The sequence below is a fragment of the Delphinapterus leucas genome, chromosome 1 (genome assembly GCF_059928025.1).
Source record: "Delphinapterus leucas isolate spDelLeu-1000000601 "Yukka" chromosome 1, BTC_Dleu_Yukka2, whole genome shotgun sequence".
NCBI classification, from domain to species: Eukaryota; Metazoa; Chordata; class Mammalia; order Artiodactyla; family Monodontidae; genus Delphinapterus; species Delphinapterus leucas.
In genome coordinates, this window is record NC_143129.1 from 134,514,345 (window position 1) to 134,535,514 (window position 21,170).

The 21,170-nt window shown below is 37.6% G+C and overlaps 2 protein-coding genes across 9 annotated transcripts in view; one reads left to right on the forward strand and one right to left on the reverse strand.

The window, feature by feature from the left end:
* Positions 1–21,170, reverse strand: part of DNAJC6 (DnaJ heat shock protein family (Hsp40) member C6) — a 159,384-nt gene that overhangs the window by 122,568 nt on the left and 15,646 nt on the right. For 6 of the 8 annotated variants that reach the window (XM_089921374.1, XM_089921389.1, XM_089921385.1 and 3 more), the window contains one exon: positions 1–21,170. This exon is cut by the window's left edge and continues 29,851 nt beyond it; it is cut by the window's right edge. The exons of the other annotated variants lie outside the window; for them this stretch is intronic. The gene's annotated coding sequence lies outside the window, so the exon portion shown is untranslated. 8 annotated transcript variants of the gene reach the window in all.
* LOC149750733 (uncharacterized) overlaps positions 1–21,170 on the forward strand; it is a 56,073-nt gene that overhangs the window by 29,528 nt on the left and 5,375 nt on the right. Inside the window, 2 exon segments of the mRNA XM_089900303.1 lie at positions 20,569–20,626; positions 21,092–21,170. The exon segment at positions 21,092–21,170 is cut by the window's right edge and continues 147 nt beyond it. Of these exon segments, the coding sequence (XP_089756429.1) occupies positions 20,569–20,626; positions 21,092–21,170 (137 nt within the window).

Sequence of the window (21,170 nt, forward strand, 5' to 3'; positions counted from 1 at the left end):
ATTTTTTTAAAAAAAGGAAGGGATCCCATATCAAGCAAACAGTATGGGATTCCTATTTTAATTGGTATGTAGAAGTTTCCAAAAGGCTTCAAGATTCCAAAATAGCTTCATTCAAAGATGTGTTGCAAAAGGCTAATGAAAAATTAAAAATATAAGAGGTATCCAAAGCAAAAGAGTCTAAGACTAACATAAACTCCTACTGCTCCCCTCTATGCTTTTTTATTTTGAGTACTCATTCTAGTGATCCTTTGTCTGAATTACCTTTCCACTCTAAAGAGACTATAAAACAGTTACCTTTTCATCCTTGGTCAAAGGCCAAACTCAGGCCTATAGCTAAAGAATTTCCAAAACCCAAGGAGGACACTCAAAAGCTTTTGTAAATGGATTATATTCACAGCCTGATTTAAAAAACAGTATAGGTCCTCTCCCTTAAGCTAAACTAAAACTCTGTACCCAGAGAGAAAAATTGTTTTCTAAAGCCCTTGTGAAAGGGTTTATAAGTGAACCAGTCTATGATGTCATTCAAGTTGCAACCCATTCCTTTAAGAAATTGAAAGCAACTGTGGGACTTCCCTGGTGGCACAGTGGTTAAGAATCCGCCTGCTAATGCAGGTGACATGAGTTCGATCTCTGGTTTGGGAAGATCCCACATGCCACGGAGCAACTAAGCCCATGTGCCACAACTACTGAGCCTGCGCTCTAGAGCCCGTGAGCCACAACTACTGAATCCTACACACCTAGAGCCCGTGCTCCACAACAAGAGAAGCCACTGCAGTGAGAAGCCTGTACACTGCAATGAAGACCCAACGCAGCCGAAAATAAATAAATAAATAAAAATTTTTAAAAATGGTTGCAAAATTATTTTTTAAAAATAATAAAATAAAAGCAACTGTTCTTGTCTTATAAATCGAGTCTTTATAGAACTGAGGTTGGGCTCCAGAAACAATTAAAAAATCCCCAACCCTCCCCTATTCATCTCAAAGGGCTATTGTAGTAAGCATTGTAAAAATTCTGGTCTTAGTGAATAAAAGTCCTTCTTGAAGGAGCTTTCATTCTTTCCCTGTGCCTCTGAGACATAAACGTTCTACCTGGTCTTCCCAGGAAACTCTTATATTCTTACCTAGGTCATCTGTTTAAAACACAAACTTCAGGGAGATAATTCTTATCAGAAGAAAAACAAAAGGGGGGGACAGTTATTTGGAACTTGGGCAAATGAAAAATCTTTAATATCTACTCCACAAATATTAGTAAAAAGCTGTAGCTCTGAGCAAGTGAACTTATTCCAACTGTCAAAACGTAATTCAGATCCAACTGCTCTTTTATAAACCACTAAGTTTTACACTACCGTACCTGTCTCATGTCTAAAATTTTAAAACAAAACCTATAAGGTCACTATTTGCACCTGTCTGTATGTTTATGTGTGTGTGTATGTATATATATATATTATGGATGTGTGATATTTTTTTACCTCTGAATGGTATTGACAAAATTAATCTGCCTAAAGAGCTCTATTTCGTTGGGTTGAAGGTCAACCCAAAAGTCAAGTTTATACCCTTATCCACTATAGTATTTATTTACCCTGGAATTTGAATTATCCTCCTATATCATAAACATTGCCCACTTAAAGGTAGAGTTTGAATGGTTAAAGTGCCAGTTTCTTGATCTTTTTTTTTTTTTTTTTTTCGGCCACGCCACACGGCTTGTGGGACCTCAGTTTCCTGATCAGGGACTGAACCCGGGCCGCAGCAGTGTAAGTGCCAAATCCTAACCACCAGACCACCAAGGAACTCCCCTAGATCTTCTTTTAATAGCTGAAGGCCTGGTTATTATTATGAAATATTATGACTATAACAGTACTTTGCAGACGCTGAAAATGTGGAAAGCGGGCAGTCACATGTAAAGAAGAAAATATGATCTCAACAAAGTAAAGCACATATATGGAGATATAAAGATATGCACAGAAAGGGGATATATTTTCTGTGGGAATACAACTGTTTTAACAAAAATGATCTCTAAAGCATGGATTAATAGACAGTTTTACAGGCTTCTCTGTGCTTTTCTGAAGTTTCATAAGTTCTTTTGGGGAACATATATTCTTTTAAATTACACTGTATTGAGTACCTACTATGTCACTGTGTCAGGCACAATACTAGGTGCTTTTTCGATATTATTTCTAATCTCATAACAACCCTTTGAGTTAGGTACAGGCATACCTCAGAGATGCCACAGGTTTGGCTCCAGGGCCGCCACAATAAAGTGAATATCACAATAAGTCAAGTCACACAACTTGCACATAAAAGTTATGTTTACACTATACTGTAGTCTATAGGTGTGCAATAGCAGTATGTCTTAAAAAAAACAATGTACTTTAAAAGATACTTTATTGCTCAACAACTTAACCATCATCTGAGCCTTCAGCAAGTTATAATCTTTTTGTAACAGTAACATCAGAGATCAGTGACCACAGATCACCATAACAAATATAATAAAAATGAAAAACTCTGAAATATTGCAAGAATTACCAAAATGTGACATAAAAACAAAAGTGAGCAAATGCTGCTGGAAGAATGATGCTCAACACAGGGTTGCCGCAAACCTTCAATCTGTAAAAACACAGTATCTGCAAAGTGCAATAAAATGAAGTATACCTGTATCACCCTTTCAATTTTGAAAATGAGGAAATTGAGGCTCAGATACTCAACTTGTCCACCTTGTCAGTCTCTGAGAGGAGGGATCCAAACATGGCTTCCTTTTCTTTTTCCCCTCTGTCCCTCCCTCCTTCTCTTCTTTCCTTTTTTCCCCCCCTTCCTCCATTTTACAGTATATTCTGAAGGTCTGTGATATGCCAGAATTTAATCTAGTAATTAAAATCATGGGAAGTGACATGAAAGGGGAAACATAGGATGCTCTGGGGGTGTGTTATAAGGCAGGGCATGGGGAGGGGGCCTGGAGTCAGAGAAAGTCTTCCAGAGGAAGTTACTACTTGAAAGAGGAGTAGAAGAACTGAGAGCCAGGCAAAGAGGAAGGTAAACATATTCCAGGCAGAAGAAACAGCATTTTGGGAACTCAAAATCTAGCCTTTGAGAAAGTAAAATGTATCCAGCATGACTTAATGACTCACTACCAAGTCCAAGGTGTACATGTGTGTGCCCATGTGTGTATGTGTGCGTGTGTACATAAAATACCCTCACCACATCCTCAGTAGGCCAAGTCTTGCCGAAGCAGGAGGGAAAATGGAGATCCTTCCTACTGTTTCTTTCTTCTTACCGCCCCTCGCATTCCAATTAAGGCAAGTACCCTCCCCTGCCACCCCCTCTCTTGAGAGCCCTCTTTTTTTAACACTGGTTCCCAGATTTTCCCATTTATTTCACAGCAGCAAAAGTCACAGCTGGGTTCAATCTCTGCATCACCACCCCCAGTTTGAAAAACATATTCTAAATTTAAACCATACCTAAACCATACGGCACCAAACTAAAAATGGTTGAGAAAGGGGAACAAACATACCTTGTGCTGGGCTCTTGTTAGACTTCACAGGCACAAATTACCCTTTTTCCTAAGCATACATAGTCAAATGATTCTTCGGTGATAAAATAGCCATCTCCAAGTTTGCATGAGATAAACGTTATCTGTTTTTAAATGACCAGGGAAGAGGTTGAAGAGGGCAGAAAAAAAGAGTAGGGAGTTAACTGCTGACTCATGCAAGATGCCTTTGGGGTTCTGAGAATGTCATCCAGCTCCGGTGTTAATGCGTGCTGGATTTTTCCTCATTCTTCATTTCCTGAACCAACCAGTTAGAAAAGTAAGACAGAACTAGGAGTCAGAAAGCCTGAGTGCCAGTCCCTGTTAAATGAGACACTCCACCAACCCTCATGTAATTTCCCCTTTCCAAGCTTCAGTCCTCTCTTTCTTAATCACCTTACGGATTGGAGGTTGAACTAGATCAATGAGTCTCAAGATTTCTTGTCTTTGGCACTTTTTTTGTATTTGACATTAAAACATTAGTTCTTTTTAAAATTTTTACTGACGTGCAAAAGACATACTAAAAAGTGATCAAATCGTGTGTTCAGCTCAATGAATTTTCACAAACTGAATGTACCTAAAAAACCAGCAGCCAGATCTATTAACAGAACACTACCAGTATTGGAGTAGGGAAACACATCTGCTAAGACTGAAAAATAAGCACTAGCTTGTTTCATTTTAAAAGAAAATTTGGAAACACGTGGAAAACATTTCCACAAGTGGGTATGCACCAATCATTTTGGTCACCTTTTTGTTTTATGTCACATTTGCGTAGAGCTATTTATCGCCCTGATCTAATTTCTAGAACTATCTTAATGTGTATATGAGAAGAAAGGAGACTCTAGTACATAAGTGCTCAAAAAATGAGATGAACAAGTGAATGAACTGAACTTGCATTTGAAAAACTAAGGACACGGGCAGCAAAATGAAGGTCATGGATGCAACTAGCACTATAAATAACCTGCATCTGGGAAGAATGTTGGGAAAAAAACATACTCTACTATGGTAAAAAGTTTGAATCAAGTGTTGTAAAACTTTTTGTAACTCAATCATTCAAATTATTTTGTAAATTTCAGAATCATATCTGAACTTGGGAAGTGAGAGTTGACAATTCCAAATCATAAAGTCACAAAAGTAGTAAACAACAGGATGGAGGACCAGATTCAGGAAAATGAAAAAGTCATTTAGTATACATATTCTCTGGAAGAAAGCAACAAAAATGTGTAAGCATTTCAGAGAAAATATGGGAAAAAAAGACACAAGTTTTTAATAAGCAAGAAACAATAGAATAACCAGAATAATAAAGAGTAAGTAGAAACCAACTGCACATACCTTTTATAATTGACATAAGATGTTTAAAATGTCATTGATACCTTGGGTTTTTTGCTTTTTTCTTAATATAATCCACATTAAAAAGACAACAACAACAACAAAAAAACACGTTCTGGTTCAACTTCCAGCTATAACACAGTGGAATGCAGCAGACCAACATTTCTGCTGAGGGCAATTAGAAAAGCCAGATAAAAGCCAAAAACATCTGTTGAAGTACCAGGAGAGCTGCTGATCAGTCAGGATTTGAGGAGCTGGACAGCCAGATCTTGGAGAGATAGAAGGCTCACTGAGGTAAGCCCAACTTTCTGCAAGGCCACTTTTCCCTCAAGGGTATTTGCTGATTCCTGGCATGGGGCAAGAAGGTGAGAAGCCAGGCAGAGAGTAGCTGCTAAGAAGCAGAGAAGCCTACAGGACTTTAGCCGCTCTTAGGGGGCTGTAAAGACACAAAGTGGAGTTCAGGACTGAAAAGACACATGCTGGATGGGCTCAGAGAAGTGAGTCTGACACGAGCTTTTTCGCAGAAGTACTGCTAACTCAGCTGTACAGGGCTAGGGGCTCAGAAGCCGAGGAGAAAGGAGATGAAAAGCAGAATGAGCATTTTTTGCAGAGCAGAGTTTTCAGCAGACTCACAGTATAAGACGACAAAAATTGGAGTTTAGGACCTGCTGAGGTTCTCATCTCAGGCTCTCAGTCAGCACTCCTGGGGATCTAGGGTTGAGGAAACCCAAAAGTGGACCAAATCTTAGGTGTCGGCAAAACAGCCTTAACTGGACTGAGTGCCTGATTGGATTGAGGCACTCTCTTTTCTACTGTGGGCAAAGAATATGGTAAATACTCTCATAAGAGAGAAGACATCATTCAGATCATCTTCATACACAATGCTGGACATTTAATAAAATATTGTCAAGCATATGAAGAAAGAAGTCAAGAAGAAAAACAGAAAATGTAAACATACTCACAAGTGACCCATATATTGGACTTATTAACCATGGTCTTTAAAGTGACTGTGATTAATATATTTGAGGAAATAGATGACAAGATGGTGAACCTGTTTTTCAATAATAAAATAAAAACTCTAAAACTGAAAAATACAAAATGAAATTAAACTAATAAACTGTGTAATAATAAATTAGACACAGCAAAGAGAGCTCGTGAACCTTAAAATAACAAAAAATAATCAAACTGAAAATGAGAAAAAGTAAGAATACAGATAATAAAGTAAGGATACATGGAAGACAGTAAAAAGTTCTAACATAAAAGACCCAAAAAGAGGGGAAAGAAGGGAGCAAAAATAATATTTGAAACTATAATGGCAGAGAATTATGAGAATTACAAAAATCATCAAGCTTCACAATCTCAAGAAGGGCTGAAAACCCCAAGCAGGATAAACCCAAGGAAATAAAATCATGCCTAGAAAAGCAGTTGAAAAACAAATATACAAAGAAAAGTGTTAAAAGTAGGCAAAGAAAAAAAGATGCAACATCAAATAGCAACAGTAAGACTGACAGCCCACTTTTCCAAGAAAGGATAAAAGCCAGAGACAGTGGAATGGCATCTTTAAAATGCTGTGGGGTGGGGGGTGGACTGCATTCCCAGGATTCTATTCATCCAATGAAATTATCTTCAAAAGCAAAGGCAAAGATAATTCATTTCCAGACCAAAAAAAAGAACCTGAGAATATTCTTTTACAGAAAATATGACACAGAGGTAGTTGAGTATCACAAAAAAAAAAAGAAAGAAAGAAAATATGCACTACAAGAAATACAAATGAAGTCTTTTTTTTTTTTTTTTAATTAAGAAGGAAAAGATCCCCAGGGGGAAACACAGAAATTCAGAAAGTAATGAAAAGCAATGGATAGGGTAAATGTGTCAGTAAACCTAAATGAAAATTGATTGTAAAAAACAATGACGCTAGTGTCTCATGGGGGTTGAAATATAATTTAAATGAATTATAATAATGACACAAGAGGCAGAAGGTGGGGGAGGGAGGATGGATAAGGGGAGGACACAGGGTAGAGTGAAAGTGTTCTCAGAGTCTAACACTGTCTGGAATGCAATAAGTAAAAGCAGCAATGAGGTAATCACATATACACAAAATGAAAAGTAAAATGGGAACAAATGTGTAACATGCTAGCAGAGAGAAAAAAGGGAAAGTTAAAAATAATGCATGATTAGTCCAAAAAATAAAGCAAAAAAAGAAAGGAAGAAAGTGGTACATAAAACGGATGGAACACAAATAGGAAACAAACATGAATAATTATATTAAATGCTTTAAATACTCAAACTAAAGACCAAAACTGTCAGGCTGGATTTTTAAAAACTCATTTACATGCTGCTTAAGAAGATTCAGAATAAACATAAGGGCATAGAAAAACTGAAGTATAAACATGGAAAAAGATATACCACGTACATATTGGCCCAAAGAAAGCTGCTATGGTTCCATTAAAATTAGAAAGGTAGACTTTAAAGCAGGAAGCAATACTAGAGAAGAGGAGAGATACTTCACAATAAAGATACATCAATTCTAAATTTATATAGTATGCACCTAAAAACAGAACCTCAAAGTTAATAAAACCAAGAGTTAGCAAATATAAAAAGAGAAACATGAAATCTATAATCATAATGGGAAAGCTTAACCCTCTCTCAGTAACCAATAGATGAGAAAAAAATATTAGTGGGGATATAGAAGACTTGTACTGTAAGATTTTTAAAACTGACATCCTAGCATATATAGAATGTGTAACCAAACAACCTCAGTATGTGCATTGTTTTAAAGTAGACACACAAGATACATATATAAAAATTGACAATATGCAGGGCCCTAAAACAAGTAGAAACAAATTTTAAAGAACTAAAACCATTCAAAGTATATTCTTTGGAAAAAGAATAAAGGGAATCCAAACTGGAAAAGAAGAAGTAAAACTGTCACCGTTTGCAGACGACATGATACTATACATAGAAAATGCTAAAGATGCTACCAGAAAACTACTAGAGCTCATCAATGAATTCAGTAAAGTTGCAGGATACAAAATTAATGCACAGATATCTGTTGCATTTCTATACACTAACAATGAAAGATCAGAAAGAGAAATTAAAGAAACAATCCCATTTACCATCACATCGAAAATAATAAAATACCTAGGAATAAACCTACCTAACAAGGCAAAAGACTTCTACTCTAAAAACTATAATATGCTGATGAAAGAAATCGAAGATGACACAAACAGATGGAAAGATATACCATGTTCATGGATTGGAAGAATCAATATTGTAAAAATGACTATATTACCCAAGGCAATCTACAGATTCAATGCAATCCCTATCAAATTACCAATGGCATTTTTCACAGAACTGGAACAAAAAATTCTTAAAATTTGTATGGAGGACTTCCCTGGTGGTGCAATGGTTAAGAATCTGCCTGCCAATGCAGGGGACATGGGTTCGAGCTCTGGTCCAGGAAGATTCCACATGCCACAGAGCACCTAAGCCCGCGAGCCACAACTACTGAGCCCGCATGCCACAACTACTGAAGCCTATGTGCCTAGAGCCCATGCGCTGCAACAAGAGAAGCCACCACAGTGAGAAGTCTGCACACCACAAGGAAGAGTAGCCCCCACTCGCCACGACCAGAGAAAGTCCGCAAGCAGCAACAAAGACCCAACACAGCCAAAAATGAATAAATTAATTAAATTTGTATGGGGACACAAAAGACCCCAGATAGCCAAAGCAATCTTGAGAAAGAAAAACAGAGCTGGAGGAATCAGTCTCCCTGATTTCAGGCTATACTACAAAGCTACAGTCATCAAAACAGTATGGTGCTATCATAAAAACGGACATATAAATCAATGGAACATGATAAAAAGCCCAGAAATAAACCCACACACCTATGGTCAATTAATCTATGAAAAAGGAGGCATGACTATACAATGGAGAAAAGACAGTCTCTTCAATAAATGGTGCTGGGAAAACTGGACAGCTACATGTGAAAAAATAAATTAGAACATTTTTTAACACCATACACAAAAACAAACTCAAAATGGATTAAAGACCTAAATGTAAGACTAAATGTAAAATACTAAATGTAAGATACTACGCAACACTTATAGGAAAATACAGGCAGAACACTCTTTGACATAAATCACAGCAATATCTTTTTTGATCTGTCTCTTACTGTAATGGAAATAAAAACAAAAATAAACAAATGGGACCTAATTAAACTCAAACGTTTTGAACAGCAAAGGAAACCATAAACAAAACGAAAAGACAACCCACAGAATAGAAGAAACTATTTGCAAATGATGTGACTGACAAGGGATTTATCTCCAAATTTTACAAACAGCTTATGCAGCTCAATATCAAAAAAAAAAAAAAACCAACCCAATCAAAAAATGAGCAGAAGACTTAAAGAGACGTTTCTCCAAAGAAGCCATATACTTGGCCAAGAGGCAGATGAAAAAATGCTCAACATTGCTAATTATTAGAGAAATGCAAATCAAAACTACAATGAGATATCACCTCACACCAGTCAGAAAAGCCATCATCAAAAAGTCTACAAAGAATAAATGCTGAAGAGGGTGTGGAGAAAAGGGAGCCCTCCTACACTGGTGGTGGGAATGTAAACTGGTACAGCCACTATGGAGAACAGTATGGAGGTTCCCTAAGAAACTAAAAACACAGCTACCATACGATCCAGTAATCCCACTGCTGGGCATATATCTGAAGAAAAACATGGTTTGAAAGGATACATGCACCTCAATGTTCACTGCAGCACTGTTTACAAGAGCCAAGACATGGAAGCAACCTAAATGTCCATCGACAGATAAATGGACAAAGAAGGTGTGGTACAAACATACAATGGAATATTACTCAGCCATTAAAAAGAATGAAATAATGCCACTTGCAGCAACATGAATGGACCTGGAGATTATCATACTAACTGAAGTAAGTCAGGCAGAGAAAGACAAATATCATATGACATCATTTATATGCAGAGTCTAAATAAAATGATACAAACAAACTTATTTACAAAACAGAAACAGACTCACAGACTTATTAGAGGACAAATGTGGTTATCAGGGGGAAAGTGGGGGGAGGGATAGATTGGGAGTTTGGGACTGCCATGTACACACTGCTATATTTAAAATATATAACCAACAAGGACCTACTGTATAGCATGGGGAACTCTGCTCAATACTCTGTAATAACCTAAACGGGAAAAGAATTTGAAAAAGAATAGATGCATGTATATGTATAACTGAATCACTCTGTTGTACACCTGAAACTAACACAACATTGTTAATCAATTGTACTCCAATCTAAAATAAAAATTTTTTTAAATAATAAAAATAAAATTAAAAAAATAAAACAAACTATATTCTCTGACCACAGTAAAAGTAAACTAGAAACAAAGAGCAAAAAGATAACTAGAAACTCCACCAACTGCTTAGATATTAAGAAGTACATTTCTACATGACTCTGTGTCCAAAAAATCACAATGGAAATTATAACTTAAACTAAATGACAATTAAAATATGACATAACAAAACTTGCAGGAGGCAGCTAAAGCATGCTTAGAGGAAAGCTGATAGCCTTCAATGAAAATAGGTTTTATAAAGAATACTAAAGGACTTTCAAGATAGCGGAGGAGTAAGACATGGAGATCACCTTCTTCCCCACAAATACATCAGAAATACATCTACATGTGGAACAACTCCTACAGAACTACTGAATGCTGGCAGAAGGCCTCAGACTTCCCAAAAGATATATATTTTTTCCTTCTTTTCTTTTTGCGAGCATGTATGTGTATGCTTTTTGTGTGATTTTGTCTGTATAGGTTTGCTTTTACCATTTATCCTAGCGTTCTCTCTGTCCGTTTTTCTTTTTCTTTACTTTTATTACTTTTTTTTTTTTGCGGTACACGGGCCTCTCACTGTTGTGGCCTCTCCCGTTGCGGAGCACAGGCTCCGGATGCGCAGGGTCAGCGGCCATGGCTCATGGGCCAAGCCGCTCCGCGGCATGTGTGATCTTCCCAGACCGGGGCACGAACCCGTTTCCCCTGCATTGGCAGGCGGACTCTCAACCACTGCGCCACCAGGGAAGCCCTACTTTTTTTTTTTTTTTTAATAAATTTTTTATTTTAATAATATTTCATTTAATTTATTTTTTTCTCCCTTTTCTTCTGAGCCGTGTGGCTGACAGGGTCTTGGTGTTCCAGCCAGGTGTCAGACCTGTGCCTCTGAGGTGGGAGAGCCAAGTTCAGGACATTGGTCCACCAGAGACCTCCCAGCTCAACTTAATACCAAACAGCAAAAGCGCTCCCAGAGATCTCCATCTCAACGCTAAGACCCAGCTCCACTCAATGACCAGCAAGCTACAGTGCTGGACACCCTATGCCAAACAACTAGGAAGACAAGAACACAACCCACCCATCAGCAGAGAGGCTGCCTGAAGTCATGATAAGGTCACAGGCACCCCAAAACACACCACTGGACGTGGTCCTGCCCACCAGAAAGACAAGATCCAGCCTCATCCACCAGAACACAGGCACCAGTCCCCTCCACCAGAAGGCTACCCAACCCACTGAACCAACCTTTGCCACTGGGGGGAGACACCAAAAACAATGGGAACTATGAAACTGAAGCCTGCAAAAAGGAGACCCCAAACACAGCAAGTTAGGCAAAATGAGAAGACACAGAAACACACAGCAGATGAAGGAGCAAGGTAAAAACCCATCACACCAAACAAATGTAGAGGAAATAGGCAGTCTACCTGAAAAAGAATTCAGAGTAATGACAGTAAAGATGATCCAAAATCTTGGAAACAGAATGCAGAAAATAAAAGTAACGTTTAACAAGGACCTAGAAGAACTAAAGAGCAAACAACCAATGATGAACAACACAATAAATGAGATTAAAACTTCTCTAGAAGGAATCAATAGCATAATAACTGAGTCAGAAGAACAGATAAGTGACCTGGAAGATAAAAAAGTGTAAATAACTACCACAGAGCAGAATAAGGAAAAAAGAATGAAAAGAATTGAGGACAGTCTCAAAGACCTCTGGGACAACATTTAATGCACCAACATTTGAATTATAGGGGTCCCAGAAGAAGAAGAGAAAAAGAAAGGGACTGAGAAAATATTTGAATAGATTATACTTGAAAACTTCCCTAATATGGGAAAGGAAAGATTCAATCAAGTCCAGGAAGAGCAGAGAGTCCCATACAGGATAAATCCAAGGAGAAACACGGCAAGACACACTTTAATCAAACTATCAAAAATTAAATACAAAGAAAAAATTTTAAAAGCAGCAAGAGAAAAACAACAAATAACATACAAGGGAATCCCCATAAGGTTAACAGCTGATCTTTCAGCAGAAACTCTGTAAGGCAGAAGGGAGTGGCAGGACATATTTAAAGTGATGAAAGGGAAAAACCTACATCCAAGATTACTCTACCCAGCAAGGATCTCATTCAGATTTGACAGAGAAATTAAAACCCTTACAGACAAGCAAAAGCTAAAAGAATTCAGCACCACCCAACCAGCCTTACAACAAATGCTAAAGAAACTTCTCTAGGCAGGAAACACAAGAGACGGAAAACACCTACAATAACAAACCCAAAACAATCAACAAACTGGTAATAGGAACATACGTATTGATAACTACCTTAAATGTAAACAGATTAAATGCTCCAACCAAAACACATAGACTGGCTGAATGGATACAAAAACAAGATATATGCTGTCTACAAGAGACCAACTTCAGATGTAGGGACAAATACAGACTGAAAGTGAGGGGATGGAAAAAGATATTCCATGCAAATGGAAATCAAAAGAAAGCTGGAGTAGCAAGTCTCATATCAGACAAAATAGACTTTAAAATAAAGACTATTACAAGAGACAAAGAAGGACACTACATAATGATCAAGGGATCAATCCAAGAAGAAGATATATCAATTGTAAATATTTATACACCCAACATAGGAGCACCACAATACATAAGGCAAATGCTAACAGCCATAAAAAGGGAAATCGACAGTAACACAATCATAGTAGGGGACTTTAAAACCCAACTTTCACCAATGGACAGATCATCCAAAATGAAAATAAATAAGGAAACACAAGCTTTAAATGATACATTAAACAAGATGGACTTAACTGATATTTATAGAACATGCATCCAAAAATAACAGAATACAGTTTCTTCTCAAGTGCTCATGGAACATTCTCCAGGATAGATCATATCTTGGGTCACAAATCAAGCATTGGTAAATTTAAGAAAATTGAAATTGTATCAAGCACCTTTTCCATCCACAATGCTATGAGACTAGATATCAATTACAGGGGAAAATCTGTAAAAAATACAAACACATGGAGGCTAAACAATACACTACTTAATAACGAAGAGATCACTGAAGAAATCAAAGAGGAAATCAAAACATACCTAGAGGGGTTTCCCTGGTGGCACAGTGGTTGAGAGTCCGCCTGCCGATGCAGGGGACATGGGTTCGTGCCCCGGTCCGGGAGGATCCCACATGCCGCGGAGCGGCTGCACCCGTGAGCCATGGCCGCTGAGCCTGTGCGTCCAGAGCCTGTGCTCCGCAATGGAGAGGCCATAGCAGTGAGAGGCCCGCATACCACAAAGAAAAAACAAAAAAAACCTAGAAACATATGACAATGATAACATGATGACCAAAAACCTATGGGATGCAGCAAAAGCAGTACTAAGAGGGAAGTTTATAGCAATACAATCCTACCTCAAGAAACAAGAAACATCTCAGAAAAACAACCTCACCTTATACCTAAAGCAATTAGAGAACGAAGAACAAAAAAACCCTAAAGTTAGCAGAAGGAAAGAAATCATAATGATCAGATCAGAAGTAAATGAAAAAGAAATGAAGGAAACAATAGCAAAGATCAATAAAACTAAAAGTTGGTTCTTTGAGAAGACAAACAAAATTGATAAACCATTAGCCAGACTCATCAAGAAAAGAAGGGAGAAGACTCAAATCAATAGATTTAGAAATGAAAAAGAAGTAACAACTGACACTGCAGAAATACAAAGGATCATGAGAGATTACTACAAGCAACTACATGCCAATAAAATGGACAGCCTGGAAGAAATGGACAAATTCTTAGAAAAGCACAAGCTTCTGAGACTGAACCAGGAAGAAACAGAAAATATAAACACACCAGTCACAAGCACTGAAATTAAGACTGTGATTAAAAATTTTCCAACGAACAAAAGCCCAGGACCAGATGACTTCAGAGGCGAATTCTATCAAATATTTAGAGAAGACATAACACCTACCCTTCTCAAACTCTTCCAAAATATAGCAGAGGGAGGAACACTGCCAAACTCACTCTATGGGGCTACCATTACCCTAATACCAAAACCAGAGAAAGATGTCACAAAGAAAGAAAACTACAGGCCAATATTACTGATGAACATAGATGCAAAAATCCTCAACAAAACAGTAGCAAACAGAATCCAACAGCACATGAAAAGGATTACACACCATGATCAAGTGGGGTTTATCCCAGGAATGCAAGGATTCTTCAATACATGCAAATCAATCAATGTGATAAACCAGATTAACAAGTTGAAGGAGAAAAACCATATGATCATCTCAATAGATGCAGAAAAAGCTTTCAACATAATTCAACACTCATTTATGATAAAAACCCTCCAGAGAGGAGGCATAGAGGGAACTTACTTCAACATAATAAAGGCCATATATGACAAACCCATAGCCAACATCGGTCTCAATGGTGAAAAACTGAAACCATTTCCTCTAAGATCAGGAATAAAATAAGGTTGTCCACTCTCACCACTATTATTCAACATAGTTTTGGAAGTTTTAGCCACATCAATCAGAGAAGAAAAAGAAATAAAAGGGATCCAAATCGAAAAAGAAGAAGTAAAGCTGGCACTGTTTGCAGATGACATGATACTATACGTAGAGAATCCTAAAGATGCTACCAGAAAACTACTAGAGCTAATTAATGAATCTGGTAAAGTAGCAGGATACAAAATTAATACACAGAAATCTCTTGCATTCCTATACACTAATGATGAAAAATCTGAAACAGAAATTAAGGAAACACTCCCATTTATGACTGCAACAAAAAGAATAACATACCTAGGAATAAACCTACCTAAGGAGACAAAAGACCTGTATGCAGAAAACTATAAGACACTGATGAAAGAAATTAAAGATGATACAAATAGATGGAGAGTTATACCATGTTCTTGGATTGGAAGAATCAACATTGTGAAAATGACTATGCTACCCAAAGCAATCTACAGATTCAGTGCAATCCCTATCAAACTACCAATGGCATTTTTCACAGAACTAGAACAAAAAATTTCACATTTTGTATAGAAACACAAAAGACCCCGAATAGCCAAAGCAACCTTGAGAAAGAAAAACGGAGCTGGAGGAATCATGTTCCTGAATTTCAGACAATACTGCAAAGCTACAGTAATCAAGACAGTATGGTATTGGCACAAAAACAGAAATATAAATGATTGGAACAGGATAGAAAGCCCAGAGACAAACCCACGCACATATGGTCACCTTATTTTTGATAAAGGAGCAAGAATATAGAATGGAGAAAAGACAGCCTCTTCAATAAGTGGTGCTGGGAAAACTGGACAGCTACATGTAAAAGAATGAAATTAGAATACTCCCTAACACCATACACAAAAATAAACTCAAAATGGATTAAAGACCTAAATGTAAGGCCAGACACTATAAAACTCTTAGAGAAAAGCACAGGCAGAACACTCTATGACATAAATCACAGCAAGATCCTTTTTGACCCACCTCCTAGCGAAATGGAAATAAAAACAAAAATAAACAAATGGGACCTAATGAAACTTAAAAGCTTTTGCACAGCAAAGGAAACCATAAACAAGACGAAAAGACAACCCTCAGAATGGGAGAAAATATTCGCAAATGAAGCAACTGACAAAGGATTAATCTCCGAAATTTACAAGTAGCTCATGTAGCTCAATATTAAAAAAACAAACAACCCAATCCAAAAATGGGCAGAAGACCTAAATAGACATTTCTCCAAAGAAGATATACAGATTGCAAACAAACACATGAAAGGATGCTCCACATCACTAATTATTAGAGAAATGCAAATCAGAACTACAATGAGGTATTATCTCACACCAGTCAGAATGGCCATCATCAAAAAAACTACAAACAATAAATGCTGGAGAGGGTGTGGAGAAAAGGGAATCCTCTTGCACTGTTGGTGGGAGTTTAAATTGATACAGCCACCTTGGAGAACAGTATGGAGGTTCCTTAAAAAACTAAAAATAGAACTACCATACGACCCAGCAATCCCAATACTGGGCATATACCCTGAGAAAACCAAAATTCAAAAAGAGTCATGTACCACAATGTTCACTGCAGCTCTACAACAGCCAGGACATGGAAGCAACCTAAGTGTCCATCGACAGATGAATGGATAAAGAAGATGTGGCACATATATACAATGGAATATTACTCAGCCATAAAAAGAAATGAAATTGAGTTATTTGTAGTGAGGTGGATGGACCCAGAGGCTGTCATACAGGGTGAGGTAAGTCAGAAAGAGAAAAACAAATACCGTATACTAACACATATATATGAAATCTAAAAAAAAAAATGGTTCTGAAGAACCTAAGGGCAGGACAGGAATAAAGATGCAGACGTAGAGAATGGACTTGAGAACATGGAGAGTGGGAAGGGTAAGCTGGGACGAACTGAGAGAGTGGCATGGACATATATACACTACCAAATGTAAAATAGATAGCTAGTGGGAAGCAGCCACGTAGCACAGGGACATCAGCTCGGTGCTTTGTGACCACCTGGAAGGGTGGGATAGTGAGGGTAGGAGGGAGACGCAAGAGGGAGGAGATATGGGGATATATGTACATGTATAGCTGATTCACTTTGTTGCAGGGCAGAAACTGACACACCATTGTGGAGCAGTTATACTCCAATAAAGATGTTAAAAAAAAAAAAAGAAATACAACTGTCTTTATTTATAGAAAACCAAATACCTACAAAAATCTAAAAACTATTTAATAAGTTAATTTAGGAAGGTCACTGAAATAAGGTCAACAAATAAAAATCAACTATATTACTATATTCTAACAGCAAACAATCAGAAAATGAAATTTTAAAATGCCAGTTACAGTAGCATAAATATATATTACCAGTGACATCATTTTTTAGATTTATAACACCTATATCCCAGTATTTCTGCCCTTAAAGAGGGCAGTTTATGCTCACCTCAATCTTGTTGTAGATTGTCCTAATTTTATTAAAGGAACCAGAATTATAGAATTGAATATATAATCTCCAAAAGTTTTGATGTTGGATGAAATTCTTTTAAATTATTAAAGAGGTAAAAATAAAGTCATTTTGTATACTCTGAGTAACACATATACATACAAATAAAAAAATATTTTGTATTTCCTTGTTTAGTATCTCAAAATGAAATTTAAAGATAAAATATCCTACCTAACACACAATTAAACAACAATAACTATACCACACATACCAACAACAATGTAAAAGAGAAAGGAAAGTTAATAAATATAGCAAAACAATATGGATTTCAATATGCAAATACTCAAGTAAGACTATATTAGGTGACATTAATAGTCAGATACATGTACAGGTACATAGACTGAATGAGACAAGTGTGTCGTTTTGATGTCTCAAACCAACTGACGCTTTGGGTAAGTGATTTTTCCAAACAAAATTAAGTGTAATCTTTCCTTGCTTTACACAACATTTTTAATACCAGAAACTTCAGTGTATATGTAATACCAACTTATATTCTAGGCTCAGAAAAGTATAGAGGGTTTACACTTATGTCTTCAGCAAAACATCTGAAAGTTGCACAGGACAAGAGATAATTAAATTCATCATTAAATGGAACAGTCCGGAACATTGCAGGACATCTATCATTTCCCAGTGAATGCTGCTACAGCCCCTTGCATATTTCTAGTATGTTCCACAGGAAGCAGTATTGTGTCCATTTGAGAAGCAATGGCATAGTCCAGGCTCTAAACCCAGCTCTATCTCATGCTAGCCGTGAAAGCTGAGAACTCACTCAGCCATTTACAGATCACCCCAACCAATACACATCGTTTGCCTGACCTATGGCAGTCCCAAGCAGCAAGCACAAATTCTTGAAAGAATCTGCGTCTTCTCTAAAGGTAGTCATGGTTGTTAAAAAAAAAAAAAAAAAAAAAAAAAAACACAACATTTTTGGATTTCCTTGCACTTACTTCATTTTGAATTACAGATTGGGGGATGTACACCATAGTGTTTTAAATATTTAGGGTTTAAAAGTCTGGATCTGACCATATTCAAACTCCCAATCAGATTCTGTAATAACTTTCAGGAAAAAATCAGATTCTTTCAGGAATCAGTGTGCTCTAATCCTAGTTTTACCATGTTAAAATGTTATGCATAACTTTATTTGCTCACAAAATGTCATGTTTGTTATTTTGAAATAAAACATAGAAAAACTGAAAAGAGAACTATTTGCCCTAAACTGTTGTAGGGAAAAAAAAATGTTTCCACCCAAACCTTCAAACTCTCCATATTCTTTCGTATCTCTGCTTCTAAAACCTTGCTGCATAAAAGAGAGAACTTACAAAATAAAAGGAAAATTTGCAGCTGAACTTAAGAGTTAAAATGCCTATTTTCCAAATAAACACAATCTAGAAAAATACACAAAAGCCATCATTTTCTATAGTTCACATTTCCCTTTTTATAATAAGTAAATTAATTCTAGCAATAAATGATGTTGAAAATTTTACTAAAAACTCTGCAATTTTCCCACGCTACTTATTCTCAAAGCCCTTGCCTACCACGTGAATGGTTTTGAAGGTAAAATGACCTGGGTTTGAATCCCGGCTCTGCCACTTACTAGCTATGTGCCCTGTAAAAAGTTCTTAATCCATTTCTTTACATGTAAAATACCCCCAACCTTGCAGTGCTGTGACAATGTGTAAAGTACCTTGAAAAGAGCTTTTCACATACTACTTGTTCATTAAATAGGAGCTATGGCTGTTATTATTATAATTAGCTGTCATGCTTGCCAATACCTACTTATTAACTCATTCAACTATTTTATTCTGAGTTGCCTCATACAGAATTTTTTTTTCCTGGTTTGCAAAGCATTTTGAGATATGCTGGGTAAATGTTATACAATGCCTTTTGTGTTTAAAAGCCTCACTGGACTGTCTTAAGACAAGATGTACTAAAAAGAGAAAAAAGAAAGAAAGGCATTTATTAAACCACAGCTCAACATTTACAGAACACTAGTCATGTGATGGTAGCTTATAAAAATTCAGTTTTTGTCTACCAACAGCCTGATGCTTTATTTGTCCCTGTCAACCTCTTAAAATTTTACCTGGTTCTTGTTTTCAAGGAGAGTTGACTTCTAAACAATGCACAACATTTTAATAGTTTTCCTGTGGTACTTTTCAGCACAAAGACTCTAATTTGTAGATATTTGTGTTTCATATTCAGGTCACCAACTGGCACCTTGGAACCTACAAATAGGTCTCATGGTATAGGTACCACGGTCACACGTTCTCTTCAACATGCTCACACACCCCACCTCACATCTCACACTCAGCTGGTCCTGTCAACACATGCCCATCTCCTGTCCCTGAAAGGATTCTTTGATCCCTAAGAGGTTAGCTTAGAAGGGCCTTGGGGGAAACACAATAATTCATAACCTATTTGGGGTCTTAGACCCCTTGGAAATTCTGAGGAAAACTACTGACATTCTCAACATACATAAACAAAAATGGACTGCATTTCATAGACTCCTTGACAAACTAGGAAGCTGTGATTGATTTCAGTGTTTCTCAAACTCTTTTGACTGGGATTCACAGTGAGAAACTGATCTGACATCAATACAGCCCATATCTACATACATAAACAAACATAAACATCTAAAACAGAAGTTACAGGAAACAATTATTTACACTTACCATATGCAATGGTTTCTGACATTTTCTATTCTATTTCATCTTTCTAAAAGGTTGCTTGAGACTCACTGAATTGCTTTCTTACCACCCACAATCTGAAGAACAGTGATCTGGTCTAACAGTTATCCATTTTAGAGATAAGGAAACAGGTCCGAAAAAATCATGGGTATTGTGCTAGGTCACCAATGAGTTAGTGGCAAAACAAGCCAGAACCTAACCATCCTGACTTCCAACTAAGGCTCCTTCCAAAACAAAGTGAAACAAAAATTCTAAATACCAACTCCCCTAAAAAAGCAGCTGGGCATTTGAAGCCTAAAGCATCCTGCCTGATACACTGAGAAACTGGGAGTGTTTCAATTCCAAATGGTGGTGAATATTAACCTAACATGAGCCTCCAGCTCAGGCGGTCTTAACTTTTTCTAAACCATGCCCCTGGCCTAGCATGACATGGCACATAAGCACATTTTTTTCTTTCCAGAAACCTTTTCTCCAGCTACTGAAAACGACACAGGAAAGGCCAACATTCTCCCTGAGTTTATTTAAAATATTCTGATTACACAGACACAGGTTTTATTTGTCCATGAGAGCTTGGCGTAGAAACAGCAGTAGACAGGCACTCTTTGCATTTACCAGGGCCATGCAAATCTGTTTTCCTCCTCGCTAAGGCTGTTTAATCAAAATTTAAACATCAAAACCGCAGAGATCGCTATGTGGAACCGACACCAGCTACCCCAGACCCTTTTAAAGCCTCAGTTATAGTAAGTGAAATTGCTTAAGAGCCTTCATCACAAGCAGCGTGATAGATTAAAATACCAGCCTTCCTACCGGCATCAGGCTGTGTGTGGTTTTGTTTGGTTGGTTGCTTTTTGTTTGTTTTTAATATGAAATAAACATCACTGTCCATTACAAGATGAGAATCTTATAACATGCCAGAGAGTGTGCCTGAGGACTGGGCTGGTGAAGGCCAAGCGGGCGGCCCTGCATGCAGTTAGGAGAAGGCTTGGGGCCTGGGCGGTCTCATCAATGAAGAGAACCACCCAGCTCCGGTGTTGCGGAGGGTCGGTGGGCGTGAGCAACCTGCTCTGGCGCTGTGTGCCAGCCTCCACCTGAGCACCCAAGCCCGGTGCCCAAGGGCAAAGTGCTGGGGCCTCCTTAAAGCAGAGCGTGCTGGGAGGAGAGGGAGGGGTGGAAAACTGCTGCAGAGAGGCTTGAGGTGAGATCAGCGAACGCCTGCTGGGGAAAAGGGGGGCGGGCAAACCCTAAAATTAGCTGGGGGGAGGCAGGGGCTGGGCCAGGCTACTC